General features: G+C 43.3%; 3 protein-coding genes across 8 annotated transcripts; 1 reads left to right on the plus strand and 2 right to left on the minus strand.

The window, feature by feature from the left end:
• Positions 1 to 414: 414 nt before the first annotated feature.
• Positions 415 to 6,414, minus strand: LOC129596688 (BTB/POZ domain-containing protein 6-B-like). 4 transcript variants are annotated; one of them, XM_055494023.1, is made up of 11 exons: positions 3,297 to 4,484; positions 3,112 to 3,234; positions 2,658 to 2,817; positions 2,400 to 2,578; positions 1,991 to 2,126; positions 1,811 to 1,916; positions 1,598 to 1,703; positions 1,126 to 1,283; positions 990 to 1,054; positions 823 to 917; positions 415 to 722 (listed from the first exon to the last, which is right to left on the minus strand). In XM_055494023.1, coding segments are annotated over exons 1-11 (1,290 nt in total). In that variant the 5' UTR covers positions 3,458 to 4,484; the 3' UTR covers positions 415 to 721. The 4 variants fall into 4 exon arrangements, 3 of the variants coding, with proteins under 3 accessions (XP_055349998.1, XP_055349997.1, XP_055350000.1); XM_055494022.1 differs by lacking the exon at positions 415 to 722 and having other exon boundaries at positions 753 to 917; XM_055494025.1 differs by lacking the exons at positions 415 to 722; positions 823 to 917 and having other exon boundaries at positions 1,116 to 1,283.
• A 1,518-nt stretch (positions 6,415 to 7,932) lies between these two features.
• LOC129596689 (BTB/POZ domain-containing protein 3-like) lies at positions 7,933 to 11,749 on the minus strand. 3 transcript variants are annotated; one of them, XM_055494028.1, is made up of 7 exons: positions 11,554 to 11,749; positions 10,894 to 11,061; positions 10,204 to 10,746; positions 9,995 to 10,117; positions 9,029 to 9,373; positions 8,501 to 8,636; positions 7,933 to 8,416 (listed from the first exon to the last, which is right to left on the minus strand). In XM_055494028.1, exons 3-7 carry the CDS (start codon positions 10,359 to 10,361, stop codon positions 7,943 to 7,945), a joined length of 1,236 nt encoding a protein of 411 aa, XP_055350003.1. In that variant the 5' UTR covers positions 10,362 to 10,746; positions 10,894 to 11,061; positions 11,554 to 11,749; the 3' UTR covers positions 7,933 to 7,942. The 3 variants fall into 3 exon arrangements, with proteins under 3 accessions (XP_055350003.1, XP_055350001.1, XP_055350002.1); XM_055494026.1 differs by having other exon boundaries at positions 10,204 to 10,806; XM_055494027.1 differs by lacking the exon at positions 10,894 to 11,061 and adding an exon at positions 11,062 to 11,138 and having other exon boundaries at positions 10,204 to 10,856.
• A 10,154-nt stretch (positions 11,750 to 21,903) lies between these two features.
• Positions 21,904 to 23,720, plus strand: LOC129596758 (uncharacterized). The gene is made up of 2 exons (XM_055494109.1): positions 21,904 to 22,814; positions 22,953 to 23,720. Exons 1-2 carry the CDS (start codon positions 22,234 to 22,236, stop codon positions 23,422 to 23,424), a joined length of 1,053 nt encoding a protein of 350 aa, XP_055350084.1. The 5' UTR covers positions 21,904 to 22,233; the 3' UTR covers positions 23,425 to 23,720.
• The last annotated feature ends 1,369 nt before the right edge of the window (positions 23,721 to 25,089 follow it).

A 25,089-nucleotide genomic window follows, 5' to 3' on the forward strand; every position in this document is an offset into this window, starting at 1 on the left:
TTGCGCAGAGAAAGCTTTCGTCTCGTTCTTTTGCTGGCTGATGACAGTGATTTTCTGCAGAAACATTGTCGTGAAATTGTACTTGAGGATAAAGTGTTGTTCTCTGCCAATTACTTGACACGAGTACAATTCATATGCGATGAAACCCTGCGTTGTTAATTTGCCACGGTTGCCAATACTCAAACTTGGTCTGTTTAGAGACGGAGACCACGTGCCAGAATATCCACCGTCCTGACCAACTTCCTCAGTTTTAAATTGCACGGAGCAGCAGTTGATGGTTTGTGACGGAGGTGTCGTTAAATAGTGAATTTTGGCGATAATTAAAGCAATTTAAAGGTTACGCCAATGTAGCGGCAAATGTAAAGCGGGTAACATGGTACGCCTTTAGTTCTTAAACCAATAGTTGCTCGTTGCTGTTGCTCGAACACCGGTAACTTATCAATGCTTTATCACAAGCCATGTTTAAATTGTGAACTATTATTGACAAGTTTTTACCAACGCGGGTCTATTACATGGACCTGCTTACTGCCGTTTAAAAATCACAAATCGTCGTATAGTAGAGCCGTAGAGGTACCATCTCCTTCGACGTTTCGGGCATAGAAAAGATTTAGTCATTTTAATTCACCCCAGCCATGTTCCATGATAAAGTCTTTGTGCCAGAAACACTAAGTAGACTATCCTTCGTGATAGAGCGCCACACGGAGAACAATGCTCGTCTGTGTCTACGGAGAACAATGCTCGTCTTTATATACGGTACGTATATAAAAGTGATAAACGAGAACTATTAAACCGTTTCCACACAATCCAGTTTAGTTGCTTTACCAAATTCCATTGGGAATATCGGCAGACAGTCTGACCTGCAGCTGCAGCGAGGAATTGGTAGGGTTGACGTAGCCTTTTGCGGGATCCAACAACGCCTTCCAATCATCAACCAACAAATTAATTTTACAAAGAACTTACGTGACGATCCTGACAAAACAAAACCTCACCTCCATTGTAACAAAACTGGGAAAACCATAGCCGATTTCGTGGTTGTGGAACAGATGGGATAACTCTAAAAACCAAATGCCAATCAACTCACAACTTTTTAGCGTTGTACTGACAAGGGAGTGCACCATTTCCTACTGTGCTCAATCGGCGGAGTTGCTGGGTTATGTGGCAGTAGTCGCAAGTCTGCTGTAACCTGACATGTCCAGGATGTTGCCGCCGAATCGGCAGGACTCTGCAGGAAGAAGCCCAAGGTAGGAGATGCGCCGCTAGTTAGTCTCTCAACGCGGATCCTCCTGCCAAATGATTCAGAGGTCTTTAAGCCGTCTTAGTAATTTGACTCTTTGCATTGTTTTCTTATTGAATCGACCAGAAATCATGGCCTTAGAGCGACAAGTTAACTGCGTACGTTTTTCTAATCTAGTGACAGAACAACACCGCAATATTGCGATCAGCTTCTCCGCATTACAAAACAATTACGTTTCTTACGAATCCAGGTTTGTTGATGCAGTCGAATGATTAAATGCTTAGACATTAGTTAATTGAAAGCGATCCAAATGTGAGACAAGTCGAATGATAATGACTTAACGCAATGCGAAACTGTACAAACCAAGGCAAAAATCGGACGCAGATGGAAGTGCTGTATATTGCGGTAGTTGGTAGGTTTTTTACATTCGGCACGGTGTAGTTGATAGTACCTTCACTGCGTGCATCATCTACAAAATCGTCACAATTGCCCATCGCGAGGTAAGCAAAACGTGCGTAGTCTTGTTATGAAACACGAGTTTCTTATGAAGGAAGAAGTACATAGTCTTATTGTCACCTCGCCGAGGTTCCACGGGAAATGGAAGGGGTAACAAGTCTGCAGTTAGTGTATGATGGAGGCGGCGCTGGAGGTAGGAGAGCTCGTTTAGCAGCAGCAAACCAGTCTTGACATACAAAGACACAACCGTGAATCTCTGCAGTTCATGCGAAGCGCAGACCGAAAGATAATATTACTGACCTCTGCGGGACCGTTGCGTAGCTGGTTGTCGGTTAGTAAGGGGAAACGGATGAGATATAGAGCAGCGCCCAACATTTGCCGCCCGTTGGCCGGAGATGGAACCAGACTATTGCGAGCGCAAGCGTGCACGGCCCACCTACAACGTTACACCTGCATTACGTGCATGACAATATTGGAACTGGAATCGATGTCTGGAAGATTGCAAGCTACCCACTGCCTTGTCAAATCAGGTTTTTTAAGTCATTTTACTTGTTGCATAGTGCGTACGTACGTACTTCAGTGCTCTCTGCACAGAGACACTTCATACATATTATTACGATTTCGTATGAGCAGCACCTGCACGGGTTAAACAATGGTACTTTTCCGTGAAAGTCACACAGTAAAAGAACTTTTTTTAGTATTAGGGTACTTCTCTATAGCCGCATAGATTTTATCCTCTTCAGCATAAAATGTGTCTCGTTTGAGGATGGCTATCAAGGAGTCCTGTCCTAATTCAAGGAACTCCTTCGACTGTAAAGCCTTCTCAGCCGACGCATCTACTAAGCGTAGGCAGTTCTCCACGATTTTCGGTGTTCCCCAAAACATCGCCTGTTTTTACGGTTAAGTCAGGTGTTCAGATTACAGCCGCATTTCATAGACAATTTAGTGACGGTTAGAACACGCTCACGCTCTCAAGGTTGGCCAAGCAGTTGTCGGTGTTGAGCTGGTTAAGGATGAAGGCGACGCAGAGTTCCACCAGCAACGGCATGTCATACTTATCGGCACATCCCAGTGTGTGGAAGGCATTGTCCTCGTTTAGGCACTCCACAGCGTCAGTGTACATATAACTGCAATTAACGTGCTTATGCGTTTGTACTCTGTACTTGATACTAAAATAACTGAGCGCATGATGTTAGAGCATCTTAACTGGATTTGTTTTTCGGTTAAGCAGTTTGCGTAAGTTTCCAGTTATGAATGTAAAGGAATATAAGGTCACCAGTGCAGCTATCCGTTAGAAGCCGGCGTCTTAGTTCGATCTGGCAATATGCCATAAACATGATAAACATGAGAGGTAATCGCCAGGAGTCCATCCTCTTCTCATGAAATGCATCTTGCAAAGTAGCAAAAAGCTTCTAACGCACCTGAGCATGTTGGCAAATGCGTCTGGCAGAATATCGGGAATATCGATGGGAGCGGTACACTTCTCAGGTAATGTTCCATAGAACATCTGGTGGAAGACATCACTGCGGACACTCAGGATAATCCTGCAACAGTGGTGGAACCAAATAAAGAATAAGTGTTCCGCGGTAAATGGTATGAGTATTACTTATGCGCTGAGAAGTGTTTTTCCTCGCCGTAATCTCTTCCCACCGCAAATTGCACATCGCTCATGTCGGGGCACACTAGCGAGTTTTCAATGCAGTTGATTATTTTGGAGACTGCGCCGCGATGTTTCGCAGCACCCGATGAAGACCCGTTCGAAAACATAGCTGTAAACTGTGGAGAAAGCCTGGCAGTTTAAACGAAGCGGAAATCCACCGATACAATACGATTACGGATACTAGCAAGATAAAGCTGGATCGCGATCGATCAACACATATAAATACGTTAACTTACTAAACCAGCGCATCCTGTTCATGTGCGGATGACAATGTACTTGTTCAAATTATGAACAGTAATCCAAAAAAATGCTGTACTCTGTAAACCGGTTCTTTTTCGTATAGTGTTTATTTGAGAAGAGAGCAGAAAAGAATCGCAAATACAGAGTGTATTAATAATGCTAGTCGGCATGAACCGGATATAGCGTCATTGAGAGCCAGCTGATGCAATAAGGAGTTCGTTTTCATGGTCTTTGCACCATAATATTAATTACATGCAACATATTTGATTAATTGTGGTTGCTTCATGTACAACTCGATACGAGTAGATTGAGAGAATAATGAATCAACATAAAAATTATACAACATAATTACAACATTAAATCAACATAATTTTAGTATCGCACCTGCCACGCACTGCAGTACTTCGTGTTCCTGTTTTTTCTTTTAACGTTAGAATTAGTATCTGTTAGTATTTTATTGGATTTTTGCTGTGTCTGAGCAGACAACAAAACAAAAATGGCAAAAAATATACAGATAAGCTTGCAGAACAGCACTATTGGAATGCATTAGACGAATTGCTGCACATATCACACCACCACACGCTCTAGAGTCTAGCAAGTGTAACACGCCGGATATACGGATACAGAATGATTGTCTCCACGAAGATTTAACTGTGACAATCATTTCCTATATCGCTATGTGTCCACAGCAGAGCACAACCAATCGTCTTTTTTTCGAGTTTCGACACTTTTCTCGCTTCGTTTCGGAGACATTAAACAGCAAACTTACACTGTCGTAATTGAAAATATTCACAAAATAAAATGTACACTTCGCTAATCTTCCTTTAGATCCCCAAGCATTTTATGAGCGGATTTTGCTGCTCTCAGCAGTCTTTACTGACCACCGACGACTTATCACCCGATGTTTGTCTCTGTGTCCGTGGGAATTCGAAGCTGACCAAACTGCACCATGCATCCTACTCCACCCACTTCCACCATATGGGATCCACCCAAACGCGCAACATACACTGCCGCCACGTAGACGCCATCAATGCGTGCTTGAACCCTGCACGAACGCTTCAGGACAGTGACAGCACGCAGGATTCTTTCCGGCCGCGCAGTCCAGCTTATGTACTGTGCTTTAGCATTTGGATAGTGACACGTCGAGTACATAAACATCGATTCTAGAATTCCGATAATTCGGCCGGGGTCCCAGTGCGCCTGCCCCTCATCCCGTCTTATGAACACTTCTTCCTTATCTTCAAAAATAACGTCGCCGATTTGGTGCTCCACGTACTTTCGGGGTTCAGTGGGAAAAGGCACGGGATGCCGCGGCGTGTCGTGCTTGTGCCGGTAAATATCCCACAGCTCCGTCGGTAGTAGCAAGTTGTCCTGCAGGAAAATGTGAAACAGACAATTTGGCTGAAATGCTCTGTAGATGAACGTTCAACGAACGAACACAGCCGCGCATTAAAAAAATTTAAAAAAATAGTATTATGGTCTGTATACAGGTATTGTGTATCAGAGTCTTTTTAACGAACTCAATGCAGGAAACGCGTAGTTACTTTGACGGGCCCACGAGCCAGTAACTCATCGGACAGCAACGGAAATCGGATAAAAAACAAAGTATCACCCAGTATCCGCCTCCGATTAGCACCGGCTGGTTCCAGATTATTCCGTTGGCAAGCTGCTTCAGCCCATCTGTGTAACAGCAATTTAAAATTCGAAATAAATATTTTTTCAGAAACGTCCACTGCAGACTCTGCAGTACCATCTAATATTATGGAACTATGCTTTAAAAATCCAATACTCATATGGAACAAAAATAATACAGCCGCAAACTATTGTTTGATTACCACATACAGATACTATAATAAAGTAAGTGATCGATAATCATTTGCCATATATTTGGAGTGAATAGTTTATGTGCTGCACGTTGTATTTGTAATAATTTGTCGCAACTCTTACACCATCACAGCACAGTAAACGTTTCTCTCTTGGACGCACAGAGTATCACGCCGTAAAATCATCCGCAGCGTTTCCATTTTGATTGTCTTGAACTGCTCTAATCGGAGGATATCTTCAAAATTTTTGTCCAGGAAAGTCCAGCACTTCTGTATTAACGACGAACTGACGATACTCCAGCACAGAACCTGTTCGCAAAGTGTTTGTACTTCCCCGGTAAAACACAAAATGCAGCTACATAATGCAGTGAAATTAGCGATATGCACTGCTGCAGCGTGGAAGCCTACATTTTCGAGATAGGCTAGGCAGTTGTTGACTCGCAGGTGGTCCAGCGCGAAACTCATACACAATTCCACTAACCAGGGCAATTCAAATTTCTCAGCGCAGTACAGCGTGGGAAAGACGTTCGCTTCGTCCAGATCCTCTACCGCATCAGTATAGATGTATCTATAAAAAATTATTGTTAAGTTTATGCTGCACAATTTGGGCAATACGAAACTTTCAGTTTTAAAAACGTAAACTGGTATATACAGTATGTGCTCCTTGCCTTACTTGAGCATATTGGCAAAAGATTCCGGTGTAATATTGGGAAAATCCACCACATCGTCACCGCTAACGTTTTCGTAGAACATTGCATGGAAGACATCGCTGCGCATACTCACGATGTATCTACAGAATACAAGCCATACAAAATAATAGCAGGCAGAATAAATTGTACAACGCGCGATATCCAGTTGCCATACTTGTGAGCTGGAAAGATTTTCTCTTCACCGTGATCCCGCCCGACTGAAAACTGAACATCGCTTAGTTCTCCACTGACCAGCAAGTGTTTCATACACTGCATGATCCCCACAGCGCAGTCGCGAAGTTGAAGCGCCATCTACCGTTACAGTTGTTTGTCTAATATGAAGATTATCGTAATGTTAACACTTAAGATTATCCAAATAAAGTGATGATTAGGGTGGAACGTTAGTGAAAGACACCCATATCAATGACTGGCGTAACAAATCTATCAATTACGTTAACTCTCGTACCACAATTAACAACATCCGGCAAAATAAGTGTACGAGTACTTACTTGTTCAGGTGTTATGTGTACAATGCATGCAGACCGTACAGGTTGATATCAGATGCACGCGAGATTGCAAATACAAGTTTTGAAAGTGATGTAAGTAATGCAACGGGTGACTGACGGATTCGCATTCTACAGACAACAAAAATACCCTAGGGGCAAATGCGACTCACGTCAAATTTGGCGGGCTTATTACAAGCGGTGGAGAACTTGGAATTTGTAGTCGGCGAACGGAAATCAATGCCGGTGAACGCTGGTTGTGCACCCACCAGCAACTGACTGTTACCGCGTGCATCCTCACAACCCGGAAATAATTTCAGTTTTTGATATGTAGACCATACGGACTTTGCTCATTCCCGGAAAACACAGAAGTAGAAAAACATTAACTTGGATCCCCTTGGTTGGGTTGATATTCACATTTTGTCAGACGTATATAGGCGTTGCCCTCGCGTCTGGCGTTCATTTATCCAGCTAGTGCTCGGTGATCTTTTGGGCTCCGTTTCGGATCAGTTTTTGCTTGGTGTAATTCTCCGAAACCTGCTGTTTGAGAAAGAAGCGTCGATAAGTTAATGCTTACTCAAAGTCTCTCCGTAAGCCATATGCATACCGTGACTACCGTCCTATAAATTTTTGTCTGTCACTACCATAGTAGCTTTACAAAGTCATTACGTCAGTTTTGTGCCCACTTATGCACAGAAAATTTCGTAGGACAAATTAGTGTACTGGGTGAAAATATTACTTGGGAATCTGACTCGTGATACGATAACTCTATGTTTCAACCAGAGGTGTTGAAAGATTTGGAAATTTTGTACTTCTAGTGGGCCCGAACAGCTATAATCATGCTGGCACTAAACGTATCACGGTTCTCAATCTTTAAAATAGAAGTACTTTGTATACGGGTATTCAACGAAGCTGCAGTAACGAAAAACTTAATTTTTAAATAATTTTCCGAAGCACATACTATCTGCTCTCCTCCACGCGAATCCCTTCCTGTCACACTATCGCCACATTGACAATTCACGGCAAACATAAAGCGACGCAGAACGAATATAGATATTACATACACTTGTACATCCCGTTACACAACATACAACGATATATACAGAGCAACATCAAGCACAATATCACAGAAAAAGGAACATCAAAGCAAAAAAGCTTGGCTCGCCGCTTAATCATAAATTTTCATAGTTAAAGCGCTTCACTAGTCTGCGGTTATCAATGAAGGTCACCACCTTCATTCATAAGGAAGTAAATTTTAGGAATCAATAAAGTTTAGGAATCGCGAACATGTCGGCCGACATCCGATACATGACGCATTTGTGGCCTGCATAGCGACGCTATTTCCCCGTTTCCGTTTTCCATTGCAAGACCACTTCGCTAGGAATTTTCAGATGCATCATCTTCACCGTGTGTTGGCAATCGGCGACAATGATCACATGCTGACCAGCCCGGCGTGTAATATACACCGCATCCATCGATGCCTTGTCGGGAACAGTTTTAGCAAAAACGCGGCGTCCACGTCGCAGGATATCCGCCGCCCGCACCAGCTTCTCCAGAGGCACCGGCCGGCCGGCGCTCTTTGTCCACTGACAGACCACCGCGGTGCCGCGGGTCCCGCTTACCCGCACCGCGTACCAAAAACCGTCGGGGCATTCGACAAACACTTCTTCGCCGTCCTTGAAGACATGCGGACCGACGCGGTGCTGCACGTATTTTCGAGGTTCCGTGGGAAAGGGGAGTGGATGTGCGGTGAGGATATCGTGTTTGTACTGGTAGATGTCCCACAGTTCCGACTGCAGCAACAGGCCACTCTGTAGATAGATAAAAAAAGGAAATAAATTACGCGCGTACGGTAAGCATCTCCGGCATCTCGATGCAGGTTTAAGTGCACCCACCTTCACGGGTCCTTTGGCTAGCTGAGCATCGGTCAACACGGGAAACCGTACGGCAAATAAAGCCGCACCCAACATCTCGCGGCGGCTATCACGGCTCGGTTCCAGGGCATTACGGCTGCACGCCTCCACAGCCCAACTGCAACATTATCAGTATGTGTTTAAGATTACTCTAGTCCACATAATTTTACAACAAAAATAAATGTAGTACTATTTTCTATACAGATTAAAAGATAATTTAAATGATTAACAATAAAAGTAATTTTCAAATTAAACGATTAATATTTTTGCCGTGCGGAAACCAAATTTAATTTGAGCATAATTTGCAGCTTGAAAAAAAAATTCGCGCACGATTTCGTTATTCAAGACACTGTCCTAGATCATTTTATTCCTATTTGTGGATGAATAGTCAATTTCGGCCGACTGAAATCATATGTCGATTTTCTCACGTTTCCCACAAATCAAAAAATGTAATTTTCATGCATGTTTCTGCAAGCATGGAAAAGCTGGCCACAGTATCGAATAACTAACCTCTCCACAGCATTGTACACGCTATATTCGTCCGCCGCCAGGGAATTACGCTGCACGATCATCTCCAGCGTGGCCGGCGCAATGGCCAGGAAGTCAGCGGTCAGCAGGAGAACTTCACTGGCGGCGTCGACCAGGTCCAAGCATCGCTCCACAACGCACTCCGCGTCGAACATCCCCACCACCAGCCGGTCCAAAATTGGCAGGCAGTTGTCGACGTTTAAGTGCCCGCGGACGAAGTCGGAGCATTTCTCCACCAGCAATGGTAAATCGTACTTGTCCGCGCAGGACCACGTGGCCAGGACGTTCTCCAAACGCAGACCGTCCACCGCGTCCGTGTAGATGTAACTAAAAACCAGAGTTAAAACGTTCAACTTAGCGAGCAAATTTTTACCGGGCGTATTAAGAATTTCAAGTTCGATTCACGTAAGAATATTCTAAAGCGTCGTGAAGACAGATCAGTTTTTCAGTTCTGCAACACTCATATAGATATATAAGCAGCGTAAAATGATTCCCTTGTATTAATTTTCTTTAATCTTTTTAATAATGGTACAGGTTACAAAAAAGCCACTTTTGGTTGAAAAATCAGAAAACACGAGGAAATCTTCAGAATGTTCTAGACAGAAACCGCGTAACGCTGCCATACTGGGTGGTTATGATTGCTTCACCTGAGAAGCTCTTTTATTTCTTATTTCTTGAGTAAATGTTTTTCTGTTGGAGAGATGTAGAAGTCAGGTAATAAAATGCTTCTCACAGGAACACAGCCTATCCGGAGATCCGGAGTTATTTTTTAACATTACAGGCTATTTTATTGTAGATTAAATGCAAAATCGTCTATTTTGTATAGAAATATTTTGTTATAAGCACAGTTTGTCTGTTGTCTGTACGCTATAGAACTAGTTGATATGCAATTATTCTGTCCCATTCTATGCTTCTATCGTAGGGGATTGGTACGGTAATAAATCGTACCTGAGCATGTTGGCGAAGGCATCTGGATGGATATCGGGAATATCCACGATATCTGCGCATTTGTCCGCCAAGCTGCCATAGAACATGGCATGGAAGACATCGCTGCGCAGACTGACGATGTTCCTGTAAAAACGTGAATCAAGTACCTGTATGTGTACTGTACTAAATGTGCACGGTTCCTAATGGTCCTAAATCTAACGAGGACCTACTTATGCGCAGGGAACATCCGCACTTCACCATGATCCCGTCCCACGGAAAACTTGATGTCACTTAGTTCACCGCTAACAAGCGATCGTCTCAGGCAGTCGGCGATGCCCGTCAGCGCACCCCGCTCCTGAGGACCAGCGCAGGAAGAGGAAAGCGACATGTTTTTACATGAATGATTATGATATGTATATCCGGAACAGCCAAACTCCGTCGACTAGTATTCAAATCCTTTAGGATTACTGACGCTTTAGGATTACAAATCCCGATCAGCATGGAAACCACATGGAAATCGCAGCGTACACAATTGTTAAAAAACATTCAGCCGATGTTAAAAGATTGGAAAACGAACAACAGAAAAACGAGGTTGTTTAGACAGTAAACTGTAAAAGTTTGCTGCAAAAATTGAAATTCAGAATATAGAATTTTTTCGATTGTCAGCAGTGCGAACTGAGAATATACACAGTCCATGGCTTGATTGATTTTAGCGGAAGCGCCGCCCGGTAGGAGGTAACGATGTTGTTCAAGTATAGCATCGGCGTAGGTGCCTAGGTGGTATAGTTTCCGGTGTAGCTTCCGGTGCTTCTGTGCCTTATTATTCTGCTCAGCTGTTTTCGATCGTGGCAGTTTTTAGATGCAATATCGCTAATGCTGATCGCTGTGCAGATAACAACAAAGTAGCTTCATCAACTTACCTTCTGCTTTGACACCGACCAGTGAATTTAAAGTTTTCTCCACTATATCCAGACTCCAGTACTGTAGCCGCCCGCACGTACAAGTGCAACCGCCGGATCTGCCAGTGGAACGATTTGTGCGGGCGGCTACAGTACCTGATAATAATAAGTATGGTAGTGGTCGCTTACCTAAAATAGCGGTACCTTCATAAGTTCCCGTTTAAAACATTATGTCGAATTTACGGCAGAGCTTGCGCTGCAGGTGCCTAAATTATTTGACATTATTTAATTAACTGCTGACTGCAATTTCGTCGTATGTACATAATGTACACAGTAGGTACTACTTACGATTAGTACATACATACATACAGTATATACACACAAATACATGCTGTCTGTACATACAAATGTTCGGCTTTAGGATCCGGTAAAGAATCGAGTTACGTTATATTACAAACATCTGCACCTTGGAATGCATCATAAATCGATATAAAACTTAATAAATAATAAAAGTAAAGAAAAACGTTTTTTGAGATACATCCCAAGGAACTAGTTCCGGTTAAACAAGAACGTCAACGTATACTTCTATCTATATTCTCGTATAGCGTAAAACAGCGCTGCTTGCTATGACCTAAAAATTGTTTGGAATAAAACCGAAAACTGACCACCTTCCTTACGCACCAAAACCGTTGAAGCAATTCGATCATTCTGGCGCAATGCGAGCCTATTAAAACGGAAGTTACCACCTCTGTATATAGAGACACAATAATTATAAAATAATTACAATCAGATACAGCTCATATGTTCCCTCGTCTCTGAAAGGTTGACTTGTAAAGGCAATCGCGCACAGAAATTATGACTTGAATTTCAGTTAATCTTCATCATTTCCAGACGGAGTGTGCTCCTTACTTCGCCCTACAGGAAACATGTGGTATGTGCATGGTACTGAAACGTGGTACCGTAAAATTTCTTATCTTTTAATTTCAGATGCTATCTGGCGGTACAGTAGCTATAATCCTTAACATGAACTGAGCTTTCCCTGGGAATTACGCGCGAAAATAAACAAAAAGTGATTTGAAACTGGGTTATGTGGGGCACTTTTAGCCCGATTACGGTCGATTATCTAATTGACACAGCCTTTTAATAAATCCGGCACTGTATTGAATTTCTGAGGAAAGTATTGAAAATTTATTATGTACATCCAGAAAAATATGGGATTGCAACTGATTTCTGAGAGACATATATGAGGTAGCATTTGCTGTGGATGCATTCTCAGCCAGAATAATAATCGCATTCCTTTGAAAGTATATCGTCTGCATTTTTCCTGCACACTTACATTCCGCATTTTGCTAACGGAATTTCGCTCTGCAAAATCGGTGCGTTAAGCTTTACCATTATGAGCAGGATGACGAACAATACGTCAGCGCTAACAAACACTCCTGACGTATGCGATGCGTCTGCCAATCGGCTAAACTGGACATTGGGTGGTATCACAATTTTACCAATCACAATCCTAAATTTTGTGCTAAACGGAGTTGTACTGGTATTTTATCTCACCAACTTGCGCCTGCTGAGGGATTTTCATGTTTACGTCTTTACGCTTTTGAGCTGCAACTTCTTCTATGAAGCTTTTTTTGGACCACTAGAACTGATTAACAACATCTTCGCCGTATGGTGCTGGGGTTCCCACTGGTGCACCTTTCGTATTTATTCCGCGAATGTCATCCCGTACTGCCAGTATTTCGCCCATACATGGGGTGCGAAGCAAACTGGCTATGCGCCCGGTGTACCGGGCGCAAAGTAAACTGGCTGTGTTCCCCTGATATAATAATTCATTATTTTCTGTAACCATGGCGTTACGTTGCTCTGCGCCATGAATTTTTTGTTTTTCACCTCTAACCGCTCGATTGTTTGCGCCCCGATCGGGGCGAACAGCCAATTTGCTTTGCGCTCCGGTTGTCGGGGCGCATAGCACTGACCTAAATTTAATTGCACTTAAAAAAAATTGAAACTAAAAAAGTCCGTGTATCTTCTGATAGAAAAAATTTTAGTCAACGATTTTACATTTTTACATTTTAACTGAACTTCATAACCGTTAAATCACGCTGGGCAACTGTGTTACCATATAAACGGACAGCTTTGTGAAGAGGATGCGGGAAGTTTCGTCGACTGCACATTTCCGGCCATAATCTACTGTTCGTTGATGGTTCCACAAAGCACGCAGAGAGATGATGCCGAGTAACCGCAATGAAAATGTAGCAATCTTTAGTGCTTCCGGCAGAATCAAAGGATGATATGTATCAGTTTTTGGTTGGGTTATTGGCTAACTAATAACTACGTTTTCGGGCGCAGTCAACACCGGTGCGCATTTGCGACAATTTAACACACCAACGATATTACTTGCTTCGACAAGAAACAGGTGTGAACGTATAATAATAAATTATTGCAAAATGGTGCTGCTTGTTCTGACCAAAAAAACGCTCGGAACATAACTGAAAAAATTGACCATCTTCTTTACGCACCAAAAACGCCGAAGCAAATTCGATCATTATGGCCGGTACAATGCGAGTCTGAACGGAAATTGCCACATCATTATAGAGACACAATAATTATAGCATGATTAGTGCATCTTGGAATTAGATACAGCTCATGTTCCACTTATCCTTGAAAGGTTAACCCATAAACGCAATCGCGCATAGGAATAATCATAGAATGTCTTGGAATTCAATTAATCTTCATCCTTTCCAGATGTAATTTGCTCCTTCCTTCGCCGTAACAGAAAACATGTGGTAAGAACGTGGGATTTGCTGAACAGGGGAATATTTACCTTCTGATCTTTTTGATTTCACGCACCGATAGCTGACAGCTTTCTAAAGGGAAAAACGCACGAAAAGACACAAAAAGTGATGTGAAAGTGGGTTGTGTGCAGTTTTAGCCCGATTACGCTCTATAATCTAACTGGCACAGTTCTATAATAAAACCCGTATTTTGTTGCTTTGTGAAGGAAAACCCTGTATTCCATTATCTCCAGGAAAACACTGGAACAATAATTATTATTATCTGATTGATAATAATTATTATGATTGATGATAATAATTATTATCTGAGTGACTTATAGATGCAGACAACTTGCTGTAAATTTATAACACGCTAATTCATGCTCAGTCTTACCAACAATCGCATCCCTTGAAGTTCGCCTTTATTTTTTATACAACAATAACATTCCGCATTTTGCTGGTGAAATTTGCTCCGACAAATCGGTGCTCTGCGTCGCTATCATGGGCATGATGACTAAGAACAGTTCAGCGACAACTCCTGATGTATGCGATGCGTCTTTCAATCCGCTAACCTGGACATTCGCCGGTATCGCAATGGTACCTATCACGATTTTAATTTTTGCGCTAAACGGTGTCGTACTGATATTTTATCTGACCAATCTTCGCTTGCTGAGGGATTTTCACGTTTACGTCTTTATGCTTCTGAGCTGCAACTTCTTCTATGCAGTGTGTTTCGGGCCGCTGGAAATTATCAACAATATCTTCGCTAGTGTGGTGCTGGGGATCACACTGGTGCACTTTTCGTATTTATTCCGCGAATGTTATTCCGTTCTGCCAGTATTTTGCCCATACAGCCGTTGCGGCTAACCGCTTTTGTGCGGTGATATTTCCGGTGCAGTATCGCCGGCGCCACAATACCTGTGTCGCCATCGCAATAAGTGGTTTATGCATCCTAGCCGCTCATTTGGGTTTCTTGCCGGGTGTTGTGGTTGATGCGTTGCTGTACAGGCGACCGGAAGTGCTAGCAGGTTGTATGCTAGACTTCTCGGTATCAAAACAGCATGCGTGGCTGTATTTCTCTCAGGTGATCGCCTGCCTTGTCGTATTCATTGTACTGGCTCAATATCCGGTTGTTTTTTACATTCGCCGGAAGCGTTTGCAGAAACTCCGACGAATTCGGCATACCAACTCGGGGATCCCCGGTAAAGTATATATGGTACCAAATGGGCGCTAAAGCGAACTAATAAATTGATGATAACTGTTCGCAATGGCAGTATTGGTTGAATTATTAATATAATCTATCAGCCAATATTCCATTAGGTAGCAACCGATACCAGTAAAAAAGGAAAGCCATTTTGGAACTAGTCGAATTAGCAGAAATGCGATTAGGAAATTATGTTGGCTACTGGTTGCCGTTGATCCATCTAACAGTAGCATGGTCCTTTGCAGATAGCCAAATGCCATCGGTGGACGCGTCTTCCTCGCCATCCAATAACCAACTAGCAAAGTCGGAACGCAGCGCCTTTTTACTGCTGACCATCCTGACTGTCAGTATTTTTATTTGCTGGGCACCGGTGGTTGTGTTCTTGCCTATGTTGGCTACGGTCCAGGATTACACGGTCATGTTCTGGATTTTTTACACTATGCGAACTGCAGCCTATAGTGGATCCAATAATCTTCACTTTGTCACTGCCGGATCTCTGTCAAGGCATCTTTCGTTGCTGTTGAATCGCGAAAATAGATTAGTGAGACGACTGAAATAATTATGTTCTTCTGCAAATGTTTGTCATTATTCATTGTAGCCACGCTAGCAACGGTTGCTACTGTTCTTTGTCAGACCGTTCAGTTTATTGCACTTTTAAAAAAATACGAGTATTTTTTGACAGAAAAAATTCTGATTAATGACTGCACATTTCTAGATCTTGATTAAAAAATTCATAACCGTTGTCTGCGTAGTGGATGGCGATCGCTCGCTACACTAGTGGCAATGAATGATTTTGATGATTATTCATCCCACCGACATCGCATCTGTTACTGACTTATGCGGCATACACAATACATAATACATTCAACGCAGCCTGGGATCAGCAAAGGTGCCGATAATTTTGGAGCCTCCTGGCTTAAGTAGATCGAATGGAAAGCGGCCAGATGGTTTATTACTGTTCCCTTGGAAAAATGGGCAACCCTTGATATGGGATGTGACGGTTTGCGTCACATTCGCCATGTCGTATACAGACCTGTATTGCCGGGTCATCTGTAGCAGCAGGATCGGCAGCGGAAGATGCAGAAAATTGAAAGAGGAGCAACTACGCGGAGCTGACTGAGCGTTATTTTTTCCAGCCTGTGGCTTTCGAAGCTACGGGGAGTTGCGGCGTTGGCGCCCGTCAGTTCATCAGTGAAGTTGGCCGACGTATCACAGAACAAAAAGGGAAGCGCGCGCTACCGATTTCTTGTGGCAACGTATTAGTGTGGAAATTCAGCGCGGAAACGTGGCTTCTGTTTTAGGAACTGTCGGCTGTTCTACAGAGCTAGAAAAGTTATTTTACTTGTTCTGGTTTTCGGAAACCTTTGTCTAAGTGTTAAATGGAACTGCTTGAAAACTAAATCTTTGCTACCCATAATACATACAGGTATACATATACTCATATACATAAACTTATAGACACATAATACATACAGTCGAAAATCGGACGCTGAGACCGCCTGTTTTTGCGTTTATCCAGTGCGGAATTTTCCAGCCACCGTATCCGTCTGTACTCCCAAGACATAATAACCATAACCATAACCATAATAATAACCATTCTACTGCCGAATGGATATCATCCGTAAGCCCATTAAAGGCATAATCATTTAAGGGTAAACAATAACTGTAATTTTTCCATTGATAAGATTTCTCGTAACATTTCTAACGGGAAGCTGGCTGCATGGACGAGCTTTAGCATCATCGAAGTATAGAAGAAAGCACAGTATTACGAAAGTACTGTATAAAGCAAAATATACAACCACAACTTTTCACGTGTGTTGATACGGTCGCCGCTTCTCACATCAAGTCTACATCGGCAAACGCGGGTTCGGCCGCCGTCCAGGCAGAGGAAAAGAAGACCAATCTATATTCTTATTTGGTTCGTCGTTACATTTTCGCGCCCATCGCTTTTGAAACAATGGGCCCGTGGGGACCGTCAGCCATCGCTATCATCAAAGAATTGGGAAAGCGTTTACGGACCCTTTCAGGAGAAGTCCGTTCTCGCGGCAACGCCGCCTCTGTTTTGGGCACCGCAGAGGGAGCGGAAATGTTTAATGAGCTCTCGTTTATTTATCTGTTCTTAAACCGTGTACTCTTTCGGTTTGAAATAAAAATGACTACCACAACTTCACAAAGATTAAAAGCGACAAACAACTTTATCTGTACTACTGCTAGTACTAAAATTTCATTAGAAAAAAATTACCAAGCTGCTACTGTGTAAATGAAAGGGTGCTACTGGGGCGTTTTAAATGCGCGAAGTCAAGCGGCTGTAAATTAAATTCCCATGAATATGATCTTTCGACTGAAACAAAAAAGATAAGTCCGCACAACAATTTTTCGGAATTTGCGATAAGCAAGCGGCCAGTACCATGCTTATATAATCAGGTTGGCAGGACCAGCTGTTAAAGTGCACAAAAGAACATTAAATCTAGAAGATCAAAAACCGCGGCAGCACACGGCATTATTGTGACATTCTCTTTGGTATTAGACAAAAATGCCGTAGAGTACAAGAACGAGAACAACAAAAGCAGGAACGAGAACAGGATACAGGAACGTACACGATAAAAGAAATATGTAGGATATGTTTCTTATACGTATATATATATGCAGGAACGAGAGCAACCGAAGCTCCTTCCTCTACAGTTTTACAGACTTACAGCACACATAAATTCCCAATCGCTGAGCAAATCATGTAAACGGTAAGAGATGTGTTGCGCAAACGCGGAACGATTACACGCACCGCAATTATAGCGGCACTTCCTAAGGTGCACAACAGCAGCAGGAGTGGGTACACGACATTATAGAAGTAAAGGTAGTTCATGAAATCGTCCTCCTCTTTACTGGTGGAATTTGTGTATGTCCGAATCATTTGCCGTTGTATTCGAATGCTCTGCATCACATCTGTTTACCACCATCTGATTTGCCGACTTTTCACACAGGCCCTACTGGTTTTCAGTCTAAAAACGTCAAAGGAAGCATTGTTAAACATGCATTTATTATGCGCATCGCACCGAATGTCCGTTTGAAGTTTTTGGTAGCAATTAAATACAGTACTCGTACAGCTGACAGTGTCACTATACCGTACCGGTTTGCCAGCAGCGATCTTAAGCGTTTTCTGCCAGCTTTGTTGATTAAAAGCGTGATAAGGAAGCGGTAGCAACAGCATCTTCATTTCCCAAATGGCATTAAAACGCTGCTGAATTGTTTCTTAAATGCATTTAACGTCGCAGTAATTGCCGCTTGCCATTGTGTCAGAGCGAGCGCATAAAATAAAAACAAGCGCACTTAATTTAATTGTCCATTATTGTCCTTTGTTACGGGGCCTTTATTATGGCAGCCAGAAATAAAGTACGTCAATTATTTATACGACATGGTGCTTTTATCGGACCATCGTGACTTTAAACCAAGAGCCTGGTAAGACGTAATGTAGCCATGCGCCAGTTAATTTCGGAATCAACGCATCTCAGGGACACTTGCCAATTCTTACAGGCGCCACGATGTCAGCATTACTTTACAAACATAACAAAATACGTACAGATCCTCGTAATTGGATTTGGTAGTTTTGGTTTCGTCACTGGCGGCTTGCGATCGCACCTCGCTGTAGTGACATACGCTATTCGGGCTTCGTGATGACTTCGAAGTTCGAAGAGCATTTTCATCGCCCGTTTGATGTCATAATCGTAATTCACGCTCTTTTCTAGCTTTAATGATACGAGAAAAGAGTACTCGTGTTCGTTTGGGCTGTATCTTTACAAATAATTAATTACCGGTACTGCAGTAAAAATGAGCGATAAATGCATCATGACCGCACATCATTGTACACACCGGCGTTAATAACTATGCAGTATGATCTCCGACAAATACATAATGTGAACGAAGGCTTGCAGGAAGAAGATGGTGCCGGAGAGGATAATGGCGGTGATCAGTAGGATGTATTCGCTTCTGTCCATAACAACAGCGCTATACAATATTGTTGCCCAATATTTAAAAGGTCACGGATGAAATCTCAGATTTCATAGGAAAAGCGCTGAAAGAAGAACATGATACTGACCTGGTCACAACCCGCGGAGACGAATACGGGAATGCCGACATTGCCGAGCATCACAATATGTTAGCACATAGGTATTCGTACCAAAAACGAAAGTGAGCAACACAGTCTTACAAACTGATTGTCTCGTAGCCGTACGCATGTGCCGCACTGGAAAACTGCATAGCCCATCCGTAATCGAAATGAACAAAATAATACCACTAAACCTGTCGGGATCTAACGACAATACGTGATTATAAAAGGAGAGTTTGAACTTTGGAGGAATTTTATATGCGGCAGTAACGAAAAAATCATTCGTGCACAACAGTAGCAGCTCGCTACACGCCCGCTTAAACAAGACAGACAGTCAGTCAGCAAGGATGGCCATATTAATTAATTTGTGCAACCACGTTGAGTGTCTCCACGTCCTGTTGTTGCAAACACGGACGCAGCACGAAAACATGCTGTTAATCCACTGTATTCTTTAAGCTCGTCGTCGTGACGGCTTATTGTTATATCACCTTTATCAAGATTTGTGTATCATTCTTTTATACTGGCAGCCGTTAATCGTGCTGGATGCTGGTTCAATGCGGGCGAGGTGGCTTAGCCCAGAATTTTGCAACCTACTCTGACTTCTTGTGGAGCGACTTTTGGTTGTAATTTTTGTGCTTTCCTTTTTCCGACCAAGCTTCCGTCAGGGTTTATTGATTCGTAAGACAACGTCCGATAACTGCTGCGCTATTAATTCTGGCGTAGGTATTTCAAAGCTAAAAATTGAAAACTTTCGAAAATTAAATTTAAATACTTTTCTACAGGTAAGTGTAGTCTGTAGTCTGCATAAGCGCAGTGTATATCTTCGTAAGTCGTAAGGATAACCATGTACTGTACGTAATTACAAATCGTATCACGGAATAGAAGGAGCAACTGCTACAGTACTTAACTGCATCATAATGATGATTCAAGAGCATTCTTCACGTCCAACCAGCCGGCTTACATGATGCGATATCTTCGAAATGCTCCCGAAGATGATTTAAAACGATGATTGATGATTATCACAGGCACGTACATAATATTTCATCACCGAACACCCCTCAGCTTTATTTCATACATAAAGAACAACACAAACCGCTTCAACAGCAGCTGATCTTTGTGCTTATCAACTTTTCTTATTAGTATTCAGTTAAGGTGGCTTAGTGAACTGAGGTCACTTGCATTGCAGCTTCTGTCTGGCATCTGTTACTATAACCCATTGAACACGAATTTCGATGGCACTGAGTGCATATCGATTTAGCACATGTCTCCACCGGAGACCGGAGCGTAAGGGGCCGCTGCGTCGGTATAGCGGGGCGTAATGCCGTGCTGCAGGAGAATCAGCTCGCCCAGAATCCACCGGTCCCAGTGAAACATCCAGATCATCTGTACAAGCAGCAGCTGCTGCTGGCAGATGATACAAGCAGTAGCCGCCAGGAAGCACAGACAGTCGATCAAGAGGGCAGCGATTTAGGGCGCTCTTCTCCTTGTCGTTCATGGTGAACAGCAGGAGGCGGATGTGGCAGTGAATGTAACTCCTGTTAATGCCAGTGACTGACTATCTAGTAGAATACGGAATGTTGCAACAACCAGGCATAAAGGATAACCTTACATTTGTCAGTTAGGAAAGAACTTACCAGTGCACAAGCCAAGCGGAAAAACACGAAGCAGTACAGCAAAGGTCACGCGCAATAGTCAATTTCTGGAAGGTAACCAGTTGGTGCATGGTTCTGCAGTTAAAACCGTGGAGAAACGGCAATTAGTGGCGTATGAAAGAGTGTCAATGCGTCGAGTGTTTTGTTGACGCGAGTTCTACTAATGGGCAGCAAACGGCGAAATTAACCTTGGCCACGGCGCTCCAGTACCAAACGAATGAATCCCAACTTTGTTTACTATCACAGAGTGCTGCATGATGCATCTATAGTGGTCCTCACAGACAATTCAGCGTCACGTTCGGAATCGCCCACACCAGCAAAGATGGTAGCAAACTCCGCATCCCAGAGCTATCTCGTAACGCGGCACAAGACTGACATGATTACAAACGCACGACCACGCCCCGCGAAAATATATATAGCGCAAAATCCGCAGCCATTGTTATAACCGACAGAAGCGTAGCGGATTCAGCACAACAACCCTTAATCACCATGAGCGGATGGAAATAATATTATAGTAATATTCAAAATATAGTCATATTCGTCATATGGAGCGGATGGATAGTCATATTCATAATCGAAAAGCCGTGTCGACTATTAATAATTATACGGCATCACATAAACTAATGGTACTAGTAGTAATTCAGTCCTATTTGGCGCGAAACTGCCAGAAATGCACTTTGTGTAAGCAGTGCATAAAAAACAAATCACATATTAGAAAATTACTTGCTTATATGATTCGAAATACGTAAATTACAACCCGCTAATCTTGAAACGGACAAATTTGTGGCGCGCCAGATATACTGTAAGTACTTCCAACTTCCAAGCAATGCTGCTCGCTTTCGCAGCCTGGTTCTGTACTGTTCTTGCTTTTGCTCGCACACTTCCTCGTTCGTTAATACGAGTACAAGCATGCACACAAAAACCACCAGTTTCAACATCGCCGCGTTTTACGAGTATGATCATGGGGAAAAGACAGTATCATGTGTGGTTCCGGTCGCTCCTGTGAACTATCGATCTATTATGTTGCGCAAAGCGCAGCCGGCAGAACATGTAGGTATTTTTCCGGGTGGAGAGCACCTCCACACAGCCTGCAGGTAAGTTCTAGATTAAAGTCAGTAAATCGCACTCTTTATTGCCAATTTGTTGTTCATCGTTGCCTGTTGGGTAGTAAAAGGGTTTCCTAATCGGATTAAACCTTTCTGCGTTGTCTTAGATTTCATCTGCCTTATTTATCGAAATGGCTAATCCAAACCAAACACCGCAAACGACCTGGACGAGCTTCTACCATTGGATCCAAAAGCCTTGCGAATCACTCCTGCTCTCCAGACAACACAGTGAGGACGCTCTCCTAGCAGACCCTTCTATAGCTGATCAGGAATCTATCGCCGACGGTCGGAGCTGCCGCCACATATTAGGGAAAAAGCTAGGAGCCAGCTGTGTGCGAGTTAGCACCTGGGGCAGCTCTGCCTGGGCTACGTGTGCGACGTCGACTGGCCGGCACGTCGCGTACTGGTGGATTTCGCTGGTTACCTGCAGCCCCGGTGGTTGCCCATCGTAAAGGTTCGCAAACATAAGCTCGTCAGAAATGAAGAAATCCACTCAGGAACGCCGGTCACTGCCGCGTGGCGGATGAGCATCGACCGACTCTACGTATTTCAACCAGCGCGGATCATCTTTCCCGATACTTATGGCGATTACGGTCCAATCTGCGTGGAAGTGACACCACCGGACGGCGGTATTCCCATTCGGAAATTCCTCCATCCTATCCAGCTGCGTAATGTTCCGACGTATCCACAAAATCACTGGGAAATCGAAAATTCACTCTCCGTTGTCGAATACTGTCGTTTGCTGCAGAAAAAAACGGCGCTACTCGAGCCCGGTCAGTATGCGGAAAATATTGATTTGCAGTATTTAATGCGGGCACTGAGTGACATTCCCTGGATGAAAGTGGTGCGGATATGGATAGACAAAACATGCGTCCAATGTGTCTACACGAAAATCAAACTGGGCTTTCTTTCTAATTCGCATTTGAGCGATCTAGTCTGGAGATCGTCCCGGTGTTGCGACAATGCGCGCCCAGCACTTTTATTTTACGACAACACTGACTCCAGCGGAATTCATTGCACGTCTTTGGGAATGATGCCGTACGAGCTGCAAGAGTGTGTCCTGCAAGAAATCCAAGATGTTCACAGCGTCGTTAGCGCTCAAAGGTAAGCTGCGAAATGTCAATGTCGTGACTTAAGATTAGACGGCGCGCTACCAGCCACAGGTTTTATGATCGAGCGGTGATTCGTATAGCCGAGAAGCAAATAGTTATCTTATAGCACTGTGAGATGTTTTCGTTGCAGAGTCTGCATGGCCTGGTACGATATTCTAACCAGTCGGCGCCGCAACCGCCACGTCGCAATCGATTTGGCCATCCTAGCATCCAATAGCCCAAATGACGGGGAATACAGCCGGTCGCATCTGCTCAACATCCTCGATAACATCGTCACACCAGCCACCGTGTCTCTGACACTGATGAACGGTAATCTGAGCCCGGATTTCGGCCTGTACGTTCGTCGGTTTTTGTCGCTAAAAGTCGCACGTCTGCCGATGATCGCCTTGAAAAACGTTCGATGCATGCTTGTTCCGAAGACCTACGAGGAGAAGCGCCTGCAACAGGCCAACCTCGGTTACTGGAGGCAGGCTTGCCAAGTACTACATCTGCGTGACGTCACTATTTCGACCGTCTACATGGCTGACATGTGGCCGAACGATGATGTTTTCGTGGAGAAAGCCGTAATGCACTGTACGCCCAGGAAAGCGGTTCGGCACTGACAAGCTTTCCAGGATTTGAAAGCCAACTGCGCTGTGCTGTCCGCCTGAAAACGGGAAGCAACTGACCCTGCCATGCAAACATAATCACGTATGCCACCGACTGTTATCCATTCTTTAATTGCATGTATTTATCACCCCGGTCTCGAAAAAAGGAGCACGAATGGGTCATTTTCTATACATGTTTACAATTAATGATAAACTTCCCTTCCCGCCAAACATAACTGCTTGAATTGTAGCTTACTGATTATGTACGTGTTCATGCAGAGTGTTATCTGTTATCTCGGGATGCGCACACGCCGCACAGATTCTTGATCAGTGCCGACTAATTGCGCCAAAATACAATGTTGGACAATGGCACTGGAAGACTGTGCAGCGCCACGAACGGAATCGCCCGCATCAGATATCATAATTATCAGCACCGATTGCTGCAGGCACCGCAACTAATAAAGGTTACCTCATGACCCGAATTATACAAATCATTTAGCTTTAGAATGCCATAAAGTATTACTTTCCTTAATTAGACTTACTTGTACCTTTTACCTAAAACCGGTCAGGAAATTTAAGAAGGGACCCTTCACAATGAAAGGTTTCGGCCACAGAGGTTAATTTGGTTCTGTTGGTATTGGTAAATAATCGCCGATGGTGATTATTAGCAAAAACAATAAAGCAGTTACCCTTAACATTTATTTTCTTCACAATATCATGACAACAGACAAAATCACAATGGTATGTTATTCACACACGTGCGCTAAATATGCCAGAATCTGCACATTAACTAATTAAAAATTCGCTCTGTAAAGCATCATTCCACATTTGACGTAATGACCTCAAAAGTCCCAGGAGATCGCATTATATTACTAGTTTTTATGCTTAAATTAAAGTATGTTTTACATCAGTGTCTGTGATGCCCAATAACATACGTATACAATAAGCGTATACCAATACGTTTACTATCCAGGAGGCTTAAGTTAAAAAGTATACCTTTTACAAATAGTAGAAACATGGTAAAGACAATTTTAACTTACCTTTATCGACTGTTACTAAAAATGATAAACAATTAAGACCAAACAAATATCTTCAAAAGTTTTGATGCCGGTACTGGTCGCCCAGGCCGTTCTTCTTGGTCACCTGCAGGTTTCAGCTAATTTTCACCAAATAATCCACGGAATCCAATTCACGATAATTATCGCATTATTCTTCTTTTCTCGCCCATGGTGAAAAACTGAAAAGTTTAAGTGGCCCACCTCGATTTGTCACTGAATCGATTACGCTTAATTCGTCCATTTTAAGACAATGCAATAACTCACAAAATGAAAACTACCGAACGACTGTCAAAAATAAATAAAACTGCACATCTCGAACCAAGACGTTATGCCGCTTTCGACAGCAGAGTATTGCAAATATTCGCATCTGGATTGGAACAAAACAATCTAGAACATCTAAAACATTGCGCTAGTGGATTGGGGTATTGTACTGTGAAGCGAGAAGCGGCTCACGTACAGCGACAAAATCTTTCAAAGGATTTCAACGTATTGCGCCGTGGTGCAGTGATACTGCCTATGCGCACCTAACGACGTAGCCGGGGTTCGATTCCCCCATGGCCCATGGGCGCCTTTTTTAGCCGTTTCTCAGTTTCCCTCGGATTGCGCCCTGCTTAGACTACGT

Source organism: Paramacrobiotus metropolitanus, unplaced genomic scaffold (genome assembly GCF_019649055.1).
Source record: "Paramacrobiotus metropolitanus isolate TYO unplaced genomic scaffold, Prichtersi_v1.0 Parri_scaffold0000094, whole genome shotgun sequence".
NCBI lineage: Eukaryota > Metazoa > Tardigrada > Eutardigrada > Parachela > Macrobiotidae > Paramacrobiotus > Paramacrobiotus metropolitanus.